Raw genomic sequence first — 20,234 nt, 5'->3', positions numbered from 1 at the left:
TGCTGGAAAGGATAACCTTGGGTTTTTATGCTTATCACTTATCCAAAGACTTAATTATGTGGATCAATTCATGAAGAGGAGAGATTAACATTCTTATTTCCCCTTGCCCATGATACAGAAGATCAAGAGATGACTGCCCAACAGACTTTACACAAATAAAGGAAATTTCATTCAAGCATAAATATATAGAATTCACTATAACTGAAGGACATCAAACCAAAACACTTAGGGTCTTAAAAGGAATGAGTAATTTCATGGCTCATACTAGTTAATGTAGCATAAAACAAGGGTAATGAAATCTCAAATTGGGAAGAACTGAGTTTATTCCCCTGGTATCATCAGGAGTGCCTCCTTTATCCATATGTTCCACTGATTGTTTGCATTTCTGTAATTTTAAAAACAGGGGCTCCATTTCTTGTGCAGTATCAGCCTTGGCCAATGACTGAAGCAGATGCCTGGAAAACTGTCCAGTTTAGTAACTTATGTTCAATATAATGTCTGCTACAAACACTTTTCTCTAAGTTATTTCTGGAACAAAGTGTCCTTTCTTTGGATTATCTCAATGTGAGAAACGGATAAAGGTATTAAAAAATAAAGATTTGGCTTAATAGGGTCTGTCAGCTGCTCTCCCAGGCATGCTCTCTGCCTCTCCTCCCTGCAGGCTAACAGTCCTCTGTCTCACAGTCTTCCAGCCTTCTCTACCTGTAGCATCACCTACTCTTCCAGCACCTGGGAAGGGAGAAATGTGAACAATGTATTTTTAGCAATACTACCTCTCTTCTTCCAGACTGAAAGCACCAAGAGTACAAAGTTGCTACTGCCTCTGTGCCCCTTGTTTTTAATGGGAGACCTTGCTGTAGACAGGGAGGTGGAAAGCTGCTGCAAGCCCATGAGGAGAAACAGAGGAGAAGGAGGAAAAAAAGGAGCCACCAGATGAATTGTCTGTCCTCCCCTGCCCTCCAATATTTACTGTTACAGGGTAGGGACAAAAGAGTGGGGGAGTGAGGACAACAAATTGAAGAAAAAGCATGGAGAAGCCTCTCAGTGCCTTTCCTGCCCTACTGCACGTTGATCCAAACAGGACTATGGTCTGCACTGCACTGCCTGCTCCTCCCGAAGAGTAGTAGCGTGAGCCACTCTGTTTCCAAAGTCAACACAGAACAAGCCAGTGCATATTTTTGCTGCAACAGAATGAAGTATCAGCAGCTATGTGAAAAGGGCTGATAGGAAGCTTTGAGGTGACATTTGTTATAAAATTAATCAACAATCTTATGCCTATCATTCATTTCAATCATGGCAGGTGACACTTCCTGCCAGGATTACAGAGCACATTTAAAACAGCAGCGTTGCCTAAAAGACACAATCAGCTTAAGACTTGTTTTTTTTAATTATAGCCTGCCCAATTTCAAATTCAAAATGTAGGTAGTATACTGGACTTCAATTATCTAAAAAAAATAACCAGAGCAATCACCTTTGTGCTGCTTTAGCACAGTTCAGAAGCCCACAGCCCAGAAACCACAGCCAGCCGAAGGGTAACTCACCCCACCCTCCCCTTCCTCCTCTTCTCACCCGACTGACATTCTCATCTCTGCTGCTGCTGCCACCCCCGAAACAATGCAAGAAAGTGATGCCATTGTGTCTTCCTATGATGACAAGGATGGAAAATGACTGTGCATGAAATACAATGGGGAGGAATAGGAGAAGGGAGGGGATATGTATTTTTTCCTACCGTTAATTGTTATAGGTGCCATTTTTTCTCTTGCTCTCCCTTCCTCTTTGTCCTCCCCAGCCAAGAAAGGGCTGTTTGGACATTGTCAGTGGGAAACATAACACGCGCCAGACAGCGAATCGCCCTGTCAGAGCTCCATCACAATGCCTGCCTCTTCCCCACCAGACCCCTCTCAGAATAATACGAGCGAACACATATACTCATTAAAAATGAGTTACAACTTGATGTAAATCATATCCAGATTGCAGTTTCTGAGATCAGAGGCAAGAATGAAATTACTTATGCCAAGACTCAAATAGTTCACAACTTACATCCCCACATGAGGAACACTATTTTCAGATGGCACACTCCAGGCTTCATTTGAAAAAGATATATTCATGATTAGTTTTTAATAAAAAACAAGCCATTCCAAGCCATCTCTTATTCAGCAGCACTTCTAAAAGCACTCGAACAATACTGCTGCGAAGAAAGAGTGAAAGGCGTTTTCTGTTTTCATTTTTACATTATTTCATGAGCATACAAAGGACAATAAGTGACGACAAATAAAGAGTTATTCTCTACTTTATTGCAGGAACACATTTTAAAATTAAAAACTATGAACAAATCTAAAGAATAATTCAGTTTTCATATCAAACAGCTGCAGACCCTGTAACTGAAATAGTGTGTCTAAGGTTATAAATGAAAACTGTTCAGTATCATTCTTTGAATGACAGATTAAATTCCTAATCCAGTTATGGTAATGGCCACATTGGTAGTTTAACATAAATTAAGAGCTTAATTATATTTGTGACTATTTTAAACAAAATAACAAATTCCTTTGTACCTGTGAATGTAATTTATAGCAAAGCCACGTTCATTCTCCAAAACAATCTATTTTACACTGCAGCACAACACTGCTCTAATGGTATAATGTAATTCTTGTTCTAGAATGCGGAAAGAGTAGATTCACTGGTAGCAGAGGTTTTGAAGATAAATGAATATGCTATTCATTCAGGGGTAATTCCATCTTAGAACTATATGAAAGATGTTTCACTCACAAACAGTACCTGTATGGCTTGGGATTTAAGCATGTTTTCAGCCACAACACAATGCTGTTAGATTGATTATGTTGATACTGCTTTTCTCATCGTGAAGAATTCCAGCTTTTATTCTCTTTAAAAAAAAATAAATTGTCAGATTTTCATTTCAGTACTAAGCCTTTGTTCAAGCCTCAGCAACAAGTTCAAATTTCTGCTAATGTTCTGTCTAGAGAAAAACCAAACCACAATTCATACACACATACATAAAAAAGAAAACAAAACAAAAAAGAAATCACAAATCTGTCAAGGGCAATTAATCATATGTGATTTACACATTTATTTGATTACTTGTTGAAGTAAATAAGCAGTTGGTCCCTGTAACACTACTTTAAATTGCCCAAACATCCTTCTGTCATTCAGGACTAAGAACAGACAATTCTAAACGCACTTTCCTGGAATATATTAAGACCATTTACAAGGACATCAATTGCACAAGCAATTAATACAGATCTTAACATAATGAGCTGCAGGCTCTCTAACCTCAGGATAGCTATGAGAATTTCCACAATCCTGAACATTTTAGACAGCTTTTTAAGCACGACTCTGAGACTACCTGCATAACGATTTCAGAAGAACCTGTAATAACAGCGGCAGCCTCAACATCCACATTCCTCCTCCCAACAAGTTGGAACAGTGCACAGAGATGCTCTGCCATTTGAGGCAAGAGGCCTGGCACAGCGCAGCTGCATTAACCCCCTACCTCCTACTCAGCCACACTCCTTCCACCCAGGCGCTGAACAAAAAGGCTTCACCGGGCATCCACAGGGAGAGGGTCCCGGACAGGCTCTCTGCTTCAGACAGAAGTATACTTTCCTAAGTTAATTCAGTTTTAATCTATTTAAAACTCCATTTTTCTCTCCTTGAAGTTGTGGGGTTGTTTTGTTATTGAAATACAGTTGTGTATTTGCTTCTAGTCTTTGGTGGGTTTTTTCCTATGGTAAGACCGATAAGCAAGAACGCTGTATAATGGAAGCTGTACAATAAATAAGCGAATGGTTTTAATCATGAGTCATGTTACCCAGGAGGTGTATGTGTTTTCATTAACTTTATTGGGAACAGGGCTGAACATCTCCCAAGAAGAACACAGCCTTCATTCTACATCCAACGTTCTCTTTCCTGTATTTGGATAATCTTTACTGATTAGTATTTGCCCTTGACTTTAATTCCTTTGCAGTGAAAATAAAACTTCATTCAATATCAAGATTTTACAGCCTAACATGATACGGGCTTCACTTTCAGCAGGACTGTATAACACATTATTTCAAGTTAACAAACAAGGAGTGAAAACACCAAGATGTACCAGAGATAATGCACTAGCTCATTTGAAGTTATGTTGCATTTTCAGCAAATATAAAGAATCTGAACCCAGTAAAAGACAAAGGAATTGTTAATTTAGTCTGTTTTCAAGAACAACAATGGGCAGAAGAGAATTAAAAAACAAACAACAATAACCACAAAAAGCCCCTACCAGAATCAGCAGAGAGGTTCTACAAGATGAGAGGGATTTTTTTTTCCAGTTAGTTCAGCTGGTTTTTAACTATTGAAGGCACCACCACAGTTACTTAGCAATTCCCAGAAGACTCTGTCCTCCTCGCTCTTATCTCCCATGTAGCTGTAGTCAGGAGTCCAGATTTCATTGCACAATGAGAAGTTGGATCATCATTAAAACAGCAAGACTCAACCAGCCACCTATGTTCAATCTGCAGCCCTCACTACTCATTAATTCAAACAAAATGCCTGCAATAGTCTGATACACCTACACTGAGAGTAACTTACTCTGCTGTCTGCTTGATCCGTTCTGTTTGCAAGAGGTACATGAAACGCCATCTGTATCGCAGGGTCATCAATTTTAAAACAGCCAACTTCTACTCTGCCTTGCTATGGTGTTGGATTTTATTCTTTATTTTATATGTAGCTATCTGCATATATGTCCTCTGAGAGCTATTCCAGAGCAACATTATGAAGAGGTGCTGTAAGGAGATCTTGAGTAAGATCTGAAAGACCAGTTGCAGCACATTTAGAATCTTGTTGTGAACCATGTTCCTTAAAGATTTAATGTCAGTTGACTCCACATGCTCTTTTGATCAGTGGAACTCAAAATTCTGATGCGATTTCACCACATGGAAGTTCAACAAGCCATGAACAAGCTATGTATCTGCTACCATGTGCCCCAAATCAGCAACAGGGGGGAAAAAGGAATTACAACAGTGGGGAAAAAAGTCCCAGGTACCAGCTCTTACTTCTCCTCCTATTCCCCATTCCCACTTCTTCATGAGGAAAAGAACTAACCCCCTCAAAAAAAAAAAGAAACAACAAACCCAGCAAAAAGACATCCAGTAAAAAGATAAACAGGCTTTCATCCCGTAAAAAGATAAACAGGCTCTCATCAGAATAAAAAGTAAATTCTAAAACAGAGGAATTCAGGAATTTCATTATGCAACACACATCAGTATATTTAAAGCTTTCTGATCACTAAGCTAGTACGACATAACAACAGGCCCTAGTATCATTTCAAAACTGATCAAACACACCAGGGATAGCTATTCTTTCACAGCCACAACCATGGTACAGAGATTCTTCAAAATAGATATGATTCCCCAATAAAAAATTGTTCTATAAAGTTTAAGATCAGATATCTACCAGAGCCATATTTATAGTCATGGCTACTATCAGCTGTCCAGCTAGAGAATATTGAAGAAAAACAAGCATTTTTAATATATTATAGTTAATTTATCATCTAAGTGACATGTGTAGGATAACAATGGACTGGAAACAGTAAAGCAAAATGATGCATTAGAAAAGGAAATTTTAGGGTTATGCTGTTGTTTCTTTTCTTTGTGTTTTAAATACAAGCCACACCTATATGCATTGTTAGATAGTAAGAAAATTCATGAGAACCACAAAAATACAATTGCTGGAGTAAAACGGAACACCAAGATCAAGTAAGCAACAAACACTTATTTGCGTTACTGTAAGGCACCGTATGAAACACACTGCCCAAACAAATAAACACTGCACCATTCATCTGATGTAACAAACATCACTCATCTTTCCAGCGAAGGATAAAGGTACCTTCTTGCTGCAACAGAATTTACTCTTAGAGGTATTTCCTAGATTGCCAGACTGGAAGAAAAAAAGTTAGAGATCCTGGAAGTAGTTACCATAATCAAATGATCCCAACCTTTTTACTGGTAATGTCAGTTACAGTCTTCAAGTGTCCTACTTTGTCTAAATGAGATGTGACCTTTTTCAATAGCCCTCAAAGACTGCTTGCTAGAGCTGCTCTGAGCTAGACCACACACACAAAGCAAGAACCAGGGGAACAGGGCAACTCCCTACTACTCAAAGCATAAGCAAAGTTGCTTTGAAGAACAGGAACCTTACAGACATCCTGCTCACCAGCACCTCTGACAGCCAGGCCCTCTCTACTAATGGGGAAAACATCCCCTTGAGATTTGGGGTTACTGAACCTAACAGATTAATGGCGTTTACACGGACTTCACAGCCACAAAGGTGCTTTTAAGTCAATCAAAAATGCAAGTTTGTCAATTATATGAACTATTTCTAAAAACCACATTAGATCTCCACTCCATATACATGATGAAATTGAGAAAACCTATCAGAGACATATACAGATTTGATACCTACAGCATGAAGCAAATACGCCTCAAGTTTGGGGCAATATTAGCTTTGAGAATTAAACAACCAGCAAGCATCACTAAAGATGTTACAAGGCGAACTAGCATATCAAGTGACTGAGGAGAGAACCATGCACAGCCCCCAGAGTAGGCAGACAAGGAGATACTGTACAAACATAGACTAATATAAATACAAGTACAAGCAGCGGCACTCTATATAGGACTCTCAAAATCCTCGTGTCCTTTAGGCTCTGGCACTTCAATGACAACGTAAAGCACATCAGATGCACGAAATAAGTCACTGATTTTGACAGAAATCATTCTTACATTATTCATTTAGCTAAATACAGTTCCTGTAGCTAGATAATAATTCAAAAATTAAAATGGAATTAACATCTTTAGTTTAGAAAAGATTACATTTTACCTGAACAGCAAGGGAAGATGCATTATCAGAAAGCAAAATTTGATCCTCTGTTGAAAGAAAAAAACAAAAAAACACAATTACAAAAAATAGTGCCCATTTAGCTACTGACCTGTAACTGTGACCCATCCTGGGTTGCATTTCTTACACACAAAACAAGAAGCACATATATAATTATTATGCAGCAGGACTAGAAAATCTGTGATATGAATATTAAAAAAGAAAAAAAAAAAAGAATACCAGGAATATTTCTGCTGCAAATGCAATTGCATTTATCATATATTACTAACAATGTACAATAAAAAATCCTCCCAACTGAAAACCAAATGCTTGAGTTTTATCCCAATTAATCTTCTTCTAATCAAAGTTAAATAAAACCGCGTCTTCATAACTCCTCTGGCTCAAAAGTAAAAGCATTCAGAAACCTATAAAAGCAGCTTGCAGTTAATATTGCACACTGTGTCTAGGTCTGTCACACAAAAGAAAGATGACAAGTTCACTGCAATAAAAATTCCATGCTTAGAAGACTAGGGCTGCTACCTATTAGTCTTCATTACTTTGCAGTCTTCTGACAACTGTAGCAGGCTGCTGAGCCCCAAATGGGGGCCATAATGTGATCTGATGATATATGAAGAGCTGCTAAAGGGAGCCTGAACCATCCTAGCCTATACATTTTAACAGTTCCTTTTTACTGAGAGCCCACTTTACCACAAGACTTCAAAAATCTGCTACCTCAGCTATTGGTGCAGTAAATCTGCCAACTGTGCCTGCAACCACATCATTTTACACTGCCTACAGCAGCCAATATAATGAGTCAATAATAAACCAAGGACCTTATAGGCCATGAATAGCTGGTTTATATTGGCAGGCACAAGAGTATCTAAACCTCTGACCAGACAAACAACACAAAGGACTCCTCTAACAGTTTCTGTGCTTCCTTGTAGTTAATTATCTTAGTGCATATTTAATGTGTTTTCTAAAAATAATTATTAATTGCAAAAAACAGTGCAAAAAACAACTCACCCTTCAGTTGCTGATACAATGCAGCATTTTCAGGCCAAGGCTCTGCGGCTGTGGAAAGAAGAGGAATTAATTAAGCAAGCCAAACAACAATGTGCTCGCAGATGTTGACTGAACACAAACGTTACCTAGAGCAGGAACTCAAATTGCAACGAAGCTGATGCAAGATTTAACCTCCCCTAAAAATGTCCCACTGTCACTCTCTTCTCCCATACTTCTCTCCTGCTCACAGAGGGACAACACAGAGCAGAAAACTAAGTCCCCAAATTTACTGTTGTAAGAAAAGCTAAAATTCAAGCTACATTACAGAATGGCCTTGAAATTCTCAAGCAGCTAAAGCAGCTGTTTTCCCTCTGCTATAAAGACATCCTTGTGGACATTCCTATCACAACTCTGGCCACTCTCAAGAGCACTATTTATTAAGGTAGTAAACAAAGAATTCTGGAAAGAACAGAACAAGGAACAGACGAGTGAGGTACAAACCTCCAAATCGAGTGTGAAGAATGCTTTGGGGAAATGGAAAAGCTTTCTGTCTTTTAAAGCGCATCCTCACTGGTCCTATATAATACCCATAAAGCCAGGTGCTCAGGCATGTCAGAAACCTACCCACCAGGATGACTGGGACTGCCTATTGCTTTAAATGATGTACTGATCAACCCTAAAACAAGGATGTCAATATGCATTAAAAAAACTGCATCATCAGTTCAGTACAGATGAACAGTTGTTAAAAAAAAAGGCAAGGAAATAAAACACAATCACATCTTCCAGTTGAGAACCATTGTACTTAATCAATCATACACCACTTGAATTTATGGAAGGCAAAAATAATAATCAGTACTGATTTACTGTTAATGGTAGCATTAAGATAACAGGTCATCACATTGTTTTTTCTCCATTACATTCCTTGTTAATGTTTGATTAAAAATCTATTTTTAAATACCAATTCAAACCTCGCGTTCTACCCAAACTAGCTATTTGTAAACAAAATTAATGCTCTAATCACATTATTTTTTTAAAGCAATAATGTCTATAAATAACTATGTGTGGTTCAAACAGAAATATGCTACTGGCTTCAGTAAGGTCAATCTTTGTGTCTTTGCCCTCAGAACTCAAAAAAATGCACAATTTTCTCACTATCATTCTTTTTGGATAGTCATAAAGTATTAACTTTTATGGAAGTCACACAGAACTGTAAAGCTTGTAACACTGTACACAGTTCTGCAAAGGTCACTGCCTTTAACATTAAGGTACAGAGCCTATCAAAGCTATACTAGTATGGGCATGAGAAAGCAACTAATCACATTTAAGTGTCATGAAAAAATGTTTTATGTTTCATTGTAGCAGTTATTGGTTTTACACCCCTCCATTAAAGTTGTGCCCTGGAGTAAAAATTCTTGAGGTGAAAGTACATTTACTTCTTTAAATAAAAAGATACTAAGATAGTGTCTGCGGTACTGTACCCTTAACTGTTTAAAATAATTTATCTATTCAGGTCCACTGAAGTCTTGCAAGAGCAAATGGAATAAGGAAATTAAGAATGTTATTACTATACTTCAGCAAACTTGTCAGTGCTGAACTCCGAGATACTTACAAAAGTAACTAAGTCACGAAGGTACATTGATCTCATAAATACTCCAGCCAACCAGTGAAAACATCTTTTTCACATGCCCAAAATGGTATGGAGAACTTCAAATTGCATGGGTTCATTTCTACCGAAAATTTCTGCCTGACCCTGTTCAGACTGAAATGTCAGATTTATATCAAATTCTCAGATTCCAGCCCAAACTGGAAGTGGCCTATTTTTACACAAGCACAAGACTGACACATTTCAGACTCACAAAAATCAACTGGACTTTTAATTTTCCAACTAAAGAGCTAGGTATATTTCAAGAAATTCAAACACTAATTCCAATCTGATCTTGGCACTAAACTATATGCAGCCATGTAGATATATAGATATATAGATATATAGATATATATATAGATATAGATAGATAGATAGATAGATAGATAGATAGATAAATATAAAACAGCTTCTTGGCAAAAGCCAGAATCCAAAACTACACCGCTGCTATGGCATGCCATATCCATGCTATAAACTAAAGCACAAGTAGAATATTTTTGTAGCTTGTTTGCCCTTAAATTTTCCTTCCACATTCTACTGAGCACATACAGATTTTCATGAACTGTATCTGCTGACCCTAATTCTGTCAGTTGTGATATGAAGTCTTTATCCCACAGCCTTAGTACACAGGAGCACACGTTCAACTTGAGGGAAGGAAAGGACAACAGTAGTTTAAAATCTTCGCATTCACTCATTCACAGTTTAGTAGTATGCTAATCTATGTCTTTTGACAAGTAAATGAAACAAGGACAAAGAGCCACATGAAAATCTCAGCCTTCGTTATTAGTACACCTTAAACTCAAAATTCATCAGTTTTAAGAAAACGAATGAATAATACCCCTTGCACTTTGTACCTGACAGTCTCCAAAGGGAGGCCACAATTCTGACCGTGTTTGGATGAGGTTGACACATGCTCACGAGCCTTGAACCACAGCCTTCAGCTCTTTATACACAGAACAGAAAAGATAATTGATTTTGCTATCACTGTACAGACTGGATTTTAAAACAATCAACTTCACATTAAGAATAATGTATTATTACTCATATCCTAGAAAAAATATTCTGCAGCTTGCATTCAGAACTGCATGCAGCACATCTTGTTCAACAAGACCAGAGGTACATACACAAAGTCTGTGCAATTCTCTGGAAATGCAAGAATTAAATACTCACTATCTGTCCCGAATCTTCCAATTTCTACTCACTCTCTTTATTCAAAGATGTTTAGAGAATGAAATATTTTTTCTGATGGAGCAAGAAGTTTAAATACACACTGCTACATGAGATGTCCAGACTCATAAGGTGCAAGCTGAGTTCAAATATCAGGTCCAAAGCGGACTTCAATTAGCTGTAAGGTGAAAATATGCAGCTAGGGGGAGACCAGAATCCCCCTGGGGCAAGAGAGGAGAAGGAATCACTGAAGGGATGTCACAGGCTTCCACAAAAGGAGAAAGTGTGTAACATCTTTAATGTACGGCAATGACTGTTGCCTTATGAATGTAGGTGAAGACATAATTTGTAGAATAATAGGCACTAATATTACACGCTGCTTCAGTTCTGTCATATTTCCAATCCATCAAGTTGATTAATGCTATAATAACTCCTCACAAACTTATCATTTGTGCACTAATGAAGTCAAATTCAGTTTATCCTTTGGCAACTATAATCTTCTTGTCTGTAGATGTTCGTTTCCCTGCTAACCACGGCTACTGTGGTGCTAGGTATATAAAGAGAAAATTAACAAATGTGATGTCAATTCCGTTTCAGAAGCTTTCAACACAGAATCACATTTATGTGTAAGATCCTACGCAACAGACGTTTTTATCATTAGCTGCTCAGAGGATGAAATAACTGCCTGGAAGTATGCCTTACAGGAACATCTTCTCTACATATCTTAAGAATAAGGAACTACTTGTTTTTTCCTTCTGCCTCCATAATCAGAGGAATTACTATTGTGTGGTATTCAATGGGTTTGTCTCTCAGGCTTGCAGTCTTTAGTAAAAGTTGTCTTCCCATCCTACTGAAACTTTTCCCATGCTTAACAAATTCAAATATTTAGTCTTTCATGTGGATTGTCTGTTGTTTGTTCAAGAGAAGCAAACCTCATACTGTTGTCTTTCCCTACTTCTCCTCTACCACACTGCTTGTTTTAATGCCAGTTATAGGAAACAACCATCTGCGGGATCAGTCCTTCCCGTTAAATTTGTCTGAAACAAGTTCTGAGTTCAAAAGTTACTGGGAAGTGAGAATTAAAGGAAGATGGACACAGAAAGCATCACTGTATAAGTCTTGTTATCCTAGGAGCTGAAAATTCAGCATATGTGGCATCACAACAACTGGAGAAGTCAAATGGCAAGTAGACCACCTACATAAAACCTTCTTTGGTTTTGTGGATGTCTAAAAATGCATGAAAATTTCACTAAGCTCAATGTGTTTGTTAGTCAAAGTGTTTTACTTATTAACAGTTTAGCATAGAAAAGGCAGATTTCAAAGTGTTAACAGGGTTCTTAGGTGTCAAATTATACTTTTAGAAAAAAATTCTGTGAACTGGTGTGTTGCATGTTCCCAGTGGAGTTTTAATTACCCAGGTTTATAACTATCTATTAAAACAGAGTCCTAGACTCTTCCACTTGTCATGTCAGAGAATGACTGAGAAAATAATTTCTGCTCTTACAAAAACAATTTCTAAAACACAGAGTGAGTCATGACAGTCACATCAAATTCTTTGCCACTAAAAATGTATTGCATTAGGTGCATTTTTCAGATTTTGTGGTGAAATATTTTATTTGAGCAACATTAAGGCTAGAGACAGATATTCAAACAGCATTTTGATTTCAACATTTCCAGACGTTTCAAATTGTCATTTCAATAATAAGACTTTATTCACACAAATACTTTTGGGACAGAAAAAGAGAAGAATTCACATATGCTGTAAGAAGCAATACTTAAGAGCACTGGACCCCACTGTCAGCAGGAGATTAGCAGCTCACCTGAGGCCTATGCACATCTGAGCTCCAACTCCTGCTCTTAAAACAGGACATACTATCCCTGCACAGAGGTGAACTTTAATTCAAAAAATAAGAGGCTGCAGTAACATTCCCCCAGTGAAGTCTGTGCAAGAGGAAGCACCACATTCCCAAAAAACTCTGCAGTGCCTCAGCCCCACCAATTCTTTGTCCAGGCTGTTCAGAGCCACCTTATGAGTGTACAAAATTTGGTTTCATCTCCTACACTCTGAATTACCAGGAAACTATTCATCCTGTGTCAGTGCTGCCTCGATGGATGGGAGAAACAGATATTTTCACCCACCTTCCCCAAGCAGCTTCAAGATGATGAAAGAGATGTAATGAAATAAATGGTTTACAGTTATGCCTAATTCTGTTACTTAAAAAAATAAGACTTTGTGAAAATGAGAAGACACTAAATACTTTGCATGTTAAATTGTGGAATATGCTAAAGAATTTAGCTACTTTGGCAGTCTAGTATGAATAGCCAGTTTCAAGCAGTAGTGTATGCAGTGTGGTTTGTCCTGCTAGTCTGACACTCATTCAGCACACTTGTTGTCAAGCTGCAGCATTCTTGAATATCAGCCACAGAAAAACACCAGAGACCTCTGGATCCAGGCATCAAGATGTTCCCTCCTGCATAGGAAATTAAGTTATCAACAGGTTAGAAGTTTTTGTAGGAAAACACTCAACTTGAAATTAGGTTGTTCCCAGCTTTTAGCAATACCATAGAATTTTGGTGGAGCAAGAACACTTCTGAAAGACAGTGCAGACAGAAATAATTTTCTGTTATAAAACTAGTCTATGCCTAATAAGAATCAAGGCTAAAGAATCAACACTGAATGTTACTACCCTGTTGATTATTTCTCAAGTACTGAAACTACACAGTGAGAAGTAAATCAAGACAATCTGCCCCAAACCTCCAATAAACTAAAATTTACTTAATTCTCAGTATGTCAGCAATTTATCCTTTGATATCTTCTCTCTGCTTCTGTAAATGAAGGACTCGGTCGACTTACAAGCTCTTCCATGCAGTTCGCTGTGCACTGTTGTGTAGGTGAGACGAGGACCTGACTCAGAAACATGTGATCTTCTCAGAGCAATATCCTGAAATGTTGTCTGTGGATCGTATAGAAATGATAGAATCATAGAATGGTTTGGGTTGGAAGGGATCTTTAAAGGTCATCTAGTCCAACCCCCCCTGCAGTGAGCAGGGAGTAGTAGATCAGGTTGCTCAGAGCCCCATCCAGCCTGACCTTGAATGTTTCCAGGGATGGGGCTTCTCCCACCTCTCTGGGCAACCTGTGCCAGTGTTTCACCACCCTCACTGTAAAAGAATTTCTTTCTTATATCTAGTCTAAAATTAAATAAAAACTACTGCTCCTCTAAGTCACCACATTTGCATGGATCAGTTTCCTTTCTGTTATATTCCTCCTAAACACTTTGATATTAAACTTGCATAAAAAGAAGGAAAACTAAAACATCTGTATTTACCAGTTTGGTTCACATGGCATTAAAGGTCTGTTAAAACAGCCAAGAGGCAAGATATCCTCTATTAAAAAACGAAAAAAAGTTGGCAATAATTTGAATCACTATATTGCAGTATTATAGCTGGAGAGATTAACTTACACATTATTTCCACATACTTTCCTTCAGCATCTCCCTAGGTACAAATTTGATTAAATTATAATGAGATACCTCAAAACTGTTTTCTCACAAGAGTAAACACTAAAAAGAAATTTAGTCTTACATCTGGGCAATATTCACATCCAACAACATTACTTACAAGTCTCCAAACATTATGCAGCAAAGGTCGTAACAACCAGCAGGCAAGACTGGTGCTGTGGGGGGATCTGCTGCTCACTGTGTTCTAGATGTAGTAACCCAAAGAAAACCACATGGAAAGCTATCCCACAGACTCCAGAAGGAAAGAAGATTATTAGCCACTTGACATTAAGATGCATCAAAAAGAAGCAGATGATCACTGAATTCTCTTTTCCTAATACAAATCAGTCATATTTTACAGTTGCAATACATTGTTTAAAAAGAAAATGCCAGGAATTTATGTGTTTCTATATTCTTATTACAGGAAATAAGTGGAGGGATAAATTTTTATTAATATGGTGAAGCTGCAGCCACTTTGGAACCAAAGCAGTTAAAAATATACATGTCATACATTAACGGTGATCAATAAAGGAAGCACAAGAAAGTTGTGAATTAGCTGCCTTAAGATCCACCAGTTCAAGCCACCCACACTGAGTACAGATCAATTTCATGTAATTGGCCTGATCCTGTAAACTAACAAGGGCCAAGAAAAACTGAAAGCATCAGCAACTCCTTGGCTCTGCTGACAAAGGACCAAAAAGTGCTTCACAGTGCCTTGCCAAATGAAAACCGACTTTCACACAAGTTAAACAGTATGCATTAAATCATGTATCAAATAATTACATCATTTGCTTAAATACATCCCAGGCCTCCTTCATAGATACTGTAATTCAAAGAAATCACGACCGTTCAGTAATTGTTGATCAAGCAGACTGTCAACATTAAGACTCAATCTTAGCAGTAATTCTCCAACTTGAGTTTCCTGTGGCTGCACCACTAAGAGAGTCCACGTGTGACATTACTGCAGCAGCCATTTAGCATGACACAATCTGCTGCTTCACCCTCCAAGCAAGCTATTAATCGCTTGTATTTAAGCATTAGGCAAATTCTGTTACTGTCTTTGAGTTGACTTTCCAGAGCATACACATCTGCAGTTCAGTCCTCCAGGGTGCTCAGCGCTCTCACTGCTAGGGGAGGCCACAGGAGGGAGATTGCTCAGCATCTCCACGCTTGCAGAATCATGCCTCCATCACAAGAGGAGGCCAAAAAATCTCAACAAAATCATATCCATAAATAAAACTTGTTCCTAGATCAACATCTGGATTTCTTCAGAAAAATCAGACAGTGTGCCAGCTAAATGATCTCAAAAGATTTATTTATAAAGTCCTGACAAGCTGAAGCTATTTTACTTATTCCTGATATTCAGCATAAATGCTCCATCTCGACAAAACTCTGTAATTCTTAACTGTAGCTTTTTATAGATCTCTCAATCAATCTCCTCCCTTTGTGCTACTTAAGTCCCTTGTCCCTCTTTGTCCCCGACTGAAGAAGTGAAAGTTCAAGCACAGGAGTTGTGAAGAGTAGGACAGTGGAGGTACGACACTCACAAATGCCTTAAATGCCTTACTGGACTGGGACATTTCTTAGCCATGTATCCACACTTGCATACTGTAAAGGAGTCCTTTGAAAGCTCTCTTAGATTGATACACCCGCTGCTTTGTGGCAGTCTGAACTCCTCTTCCCCTAAGGACGTCTGGCAGGTGGTCTGAACACCACTTCTGTGTAATGCCCAAGGAGCTCCCTGCTTTCTCATCCACAGCACCCCTACTCTGATCCACGACAGAGATCCTACACATCCGTCCCAACAGACAGGACCTCAATATCCCATACCTGCTCCAAAAGCTGCTCCCCACACGCAATTCCTGCCCACCCAGTCCTGGCCTTTCATTAAGGCTCCTCTTCATTCTCACTTTCCTATCTTGCCCACAGCCCTGAACACAGAAGTACCCCGAGATATGACGTGATGACAACAGAGACTCTCTGTGCCAGTCTTGCAAAGGGACAAGGAGAGCCGAGATCTCCGAGCAGGAGAACTCTGCAGGGTAGAAATGCAAACGGTACTGGTGCAGTCAGCCAGCCAAGCACTGCCACTAGCAAGGGGGAAGATGCTGCTTTGGGGCTCACAGTCTTTAAGTCAGCCCAAAACAGACAGCACTATTTGCAACAGCACCTCCCGGGCTCTTCACCTCTGGGAAACACTGCAGACTCCCTACTTCAAAATATGTAAATGTTTACCCTGTTCTTTTAATCATATCCTCAGTGTCTTCCTCATTTCTTTTCCAAAGCTTTCAGTGAACACACTCCAATGCATCCAGAGTTTCTCCAACATGGCATTCAAATGCAAACAAAAAAATACATATGCAGTTGGCCTTTGAAAGTTCTTGCTAGGGATGCAAGCATCACATTCACTTCAATTGCATTATACAAAAGCTAGAAGGCAGAACTGTTAAAAATTCCCATCTCTCAGCATTCTTACTTCCCAATTCAGTATGCATACTCTAGTTTTTTTGGTTGGGCTTTTTCCCCCTAAATGAGACTGCTATTAATTTTTCCTGCATTCTTTGCAGCACCACTGTAATTTTTTTTCCTTTGATGTTTCCAATCCTTCCAAACCTACACATTTCATAGGTTTTACTATTACATGTAACTCCCTCCAGTTTGTATTAAAACATCCATGTTCACCTGACATCTATCTCATCTTAGTAACTAAAAACAATACCAATAAAAACTTCAGAACCTGGAGTGGACTTTCTCCCTGTCCTCCCCATGGCTTGCACACACCTGCAGTTTCCCAGTCACTTTCAAAGACACAGCTGAACATGCCCAGCAATGCAGCAACATGCAACGTTTGTTCAACTGGAGCAAAGAAGGACAGCAACCAAGCTCTTTCACGTATCTTGTTTTGAAAAGGAAGCTGCTCATAGGGTCCAAACCTATAAGAAGAGACTAGGTTCCTGCCTGGGCACAGTCAGAGAACAGAACATCCAAGGACCAGAGAGAAAAAAGGAGTGAGAAAGAGAAGAAAAATCTGGTTCCGCTCCAAAACCATTTTTTCTATGACCTCCTGTAAGCTGAACAGTTAGGCTCCTAAACATCACTCATATCCACATCATTCTATGACAGATGAAAGCTTACTTGCAAATCAAACTAGACAATATCAAAATACATGTTAGTTTTCATTTACTAATTTTGTTACCATTATTTCTAGTGCAATCTCATTTCTGGCATAAGAAAATAAGATATTACTTTAGCAGAAAACATGTAACAATAAAATGCTGATGGAGAAAGACTGCTTAGTCCTAATGGAGCCAAAAACAACTATAGAAGCATACTCTATTATGAACTGTAATTATATTGCTTCTTAAAAACAAGAAATAACAATATCTCAAAATGAAATATGTACTGTACTATAATAATTATGCAAGAAAATCATTTTCCCCTGACCTAAAAAAAGATTAGACAGGCAATCTACTCAAAGGACCGCTTCAAATCAAGTCATAAAACTTATGTGTCTGAGCACAAATTGGCAAGAGCAGCACAAGAGACTTGTTTATTACAACTGAACAAGAGTTAAAAGGATTCCTTTTAGTCTGACTACCAAAAAATAAAAAAGCCCATATAAAAAGAACACTGTAAGATAAAATCATACAGAGTAACCAATTTGGTAGTCTCAAATCACCTCTTTTTGACTACAAGCACTTCCACAGCAGGCTTAAACAATCTGTGCCGCAGAGAACCTATTATTAAGTAAGAATAACTATTTTTTTCACCTTATACATGCAGGAAATGTTAACGTTCACCTATGTACACTTTGACGCACAAAATGCCTACTCAGTTTAAATTTGATGTCTTTATGTGCAGGAACACTTTAGGTGGTCAGGTTTCATTCCCTATGTATTTGTTCTCAGCCAAATTGCAGCTTGTCTCAATACATAAAACATGCACGTAAGAGATTTATTTTTGCTCTGGCATGTCACATTGGATGTAGACTCACTAAGAATGTAAAATATCTAAAGGCAGAAGGGCATCTGTTTTTCAAACTGCATTCATTTCCCTTAATATTAAAACTAGCCTAAGACCCTTGGACATAACTCAACAGCAATAAATAGAAGTAATTTTCCAGAGATCAAAGGACAACCAAGGATATCGTTTTCTCCCTTTTTGATCACTGATCTAAAACTAAGCTTTTTTTGGGGGAAAAAGTAAAGCATATTGAGTAATTTAGTGATCAATTAAACATCTTTTCAACAATCTTTTATAGATTATTTGAGCAGTCAGCTTCTCAAAACTATTAGACTTAGAAAGATTAATGTTCTGGACCACTTGAAAGCTGGCACTCTAATTCTTCTTACAGTATAAACACTCATTTCCTAACCCGTTAGTATGTGATGGATGCTGAGCTATTGTAAACAAATTCTCTACCATATTATCCAATTAATATTTTCTACAGTTCAGAAATAGATGATTTAAAACACCATGTAACATGCTTGCAATTCATGAAGCTATGGAAATATTTGTTTATTATTCCCTGAGACACAGCATCAACCTCTTTATATTTCTGAATAAGCAAACAGTTGAGTGGCACTAAAGCAAGTGTCTTACTCCACATAAGTGACTTAGCCATCATTCTGTATTTAATCATTAACGCAGTACAGCAGCAGGCTATGCTCAGCATGTTCAGGTGAATGCATGTTGCACAGCGAGGGTGCTGAATTACTGCAGCAGTGCAAGCAGGCTGAGCAACTGCTGGTCGCAGAACGGCTGAGGCTGGAAGGCACTTCTGGAGGTCCAGGGTCAGCTGCAGCAGGTTGCCCAGGGCTATCTCCAGTTGGGTGCCGAGCTTCTCCAAGGATGGAGACTTCACAACCACTGTGAGCAACCTGCTCCAATGTTAAACCATCCTCACAGTAAAAAAAGGTTTTATTCTGTTCAGATGGTATTTTCTGTGTTTCAATTTGTGCCAAGACAGCAAACAGGCACATCTGAAGTGGATGCATAAGGTTTAGGAAAGGTGGATAGGTAGTACTCAAAAAAAAAAAAAATCTAATACATACACAAGCAAGTCAGTGTGTAAAAGTTATGATCCTCTTCTCTACTACAACCCTCCCCTCAGCTTTTAAAACATTTTTAGAAATGGCTCTGGCCCTTAGAACATAAGCATTGCTTGTGCTAATATCTATGAGTTAGCAAGTGCCAACCCAAGAGTCCAGCGCAACTGTCAAGCTTCTCTATGGGTACCTCTACACACCCAGATTCAAGATCCACCACCTTCCCTTTACCTACCAGTCAGGGGCAAGCCTGCTCTGGGAACTGTAACATTCATAGTAGAGAATCCAACTCAGACTCTTATACTGGGGCCTCTACCAAGCAGCAGAAGACTCAGCTCCTGGGACAAAACACCGGCTTCCTCCTCAACAGGTCAGTAGCAATTAAATGCTGCCTCCTTGCAATATTTATTGCTTGTGAGCTTGTGCAGCAGCAAGAAATCAGGAACACAGAATAACAAGTAAGGATAAACTGGCCAATGCGTTGACTTTCAGTGTGCAACATACTAAATGTATTTCAACTTCCCAGCCAGGAATTATCCGAGGTGCACGTTTGTTTTTGTTTTCCTTGACAGCACATTCACATCATGTTTTGCTAAATAACTCCACTCCACAGTGACACATATTTCTGTTCTATGACAAGTCTCGTGTCCAGTTTAAGTGGCCCAGCTGCAAGAGATCACCAGAGCACCAACAAATAGCAAAGGTAGCTACATTTCTCAGCTTCACCAGAGCAACACAGGGAACACAGCAGGTGCCTGCGGGGAGCAGGGCAAGGATGGCACCGCGCTGAGCTCTCCCACAGAGCAGGACTCAAATCCAGCTGCTGCAATCATAAATTCGATGCGGTTTTTTGGACCCCTGAAGACAAGTAAATGGCTTTAAAGGCAGAGAAGTTATCAAGTCACAGCAAAGAAGCACTCTGGCATAGCTTGAGATTAGGGACCCCACAAAGGCGGGGCCCGGTGAAGCTGCCCCGCTGCGCTCTGTGGGAGCTGTGCAGGGCGACCA

At 38.9% G+C, this 20,234-nt stretch overlaps 1 protein-coding gene across 1 annotated transcript in view; it reads right to left on the bottom strand.

Annotated features, from left to right (window-relative positions):
• The window catches only part of MTX2 (metaxin 2), a gene marked incomplete at its 5' end in the record, with an annotated part of 21,073 nt that extends 13,128 nt beyond the window's left edge, over positions 1–7,945 (bottom strand). Inside the window, 2 exons of the mRNA XM_010175465.2 lie at positions 6,871–6,917; positions 7,891–7,945. Of these exons, the coding sequence (XP_010173767.2) occupies positions 6,871–6,917; positions 7,891–7,945 (102 nt within the window). The remainder of the gene's footprint in view (positions 1–6,870; positions 6,918–7,890) is intronic.
• Between the last annotated feature and the right edge of the window lie 12,289 nt (positions 7,946–20,234).

This window comes from Antrostomus carolinensis, unplaced genomic scaffold (assembly GCF_000700745.2).
Source record: "Antrostomus carolinensis isolate BGI_N321 unplaced genomic scaffold, ASM70074v2 scaffold23989, whole genome shotgun sequence".
Lineage (NCBI taxonomy): Eukaryota > Metazoa > Chordata > Aves > Caprimulgiformes > Caprimulgidae > Antrostomus > Antrostomus carolinensis.
Note: the sequence above shows the minus strand (reverse complement) of the source record. Positions and strands in the feature narration are given on the sequence as shown.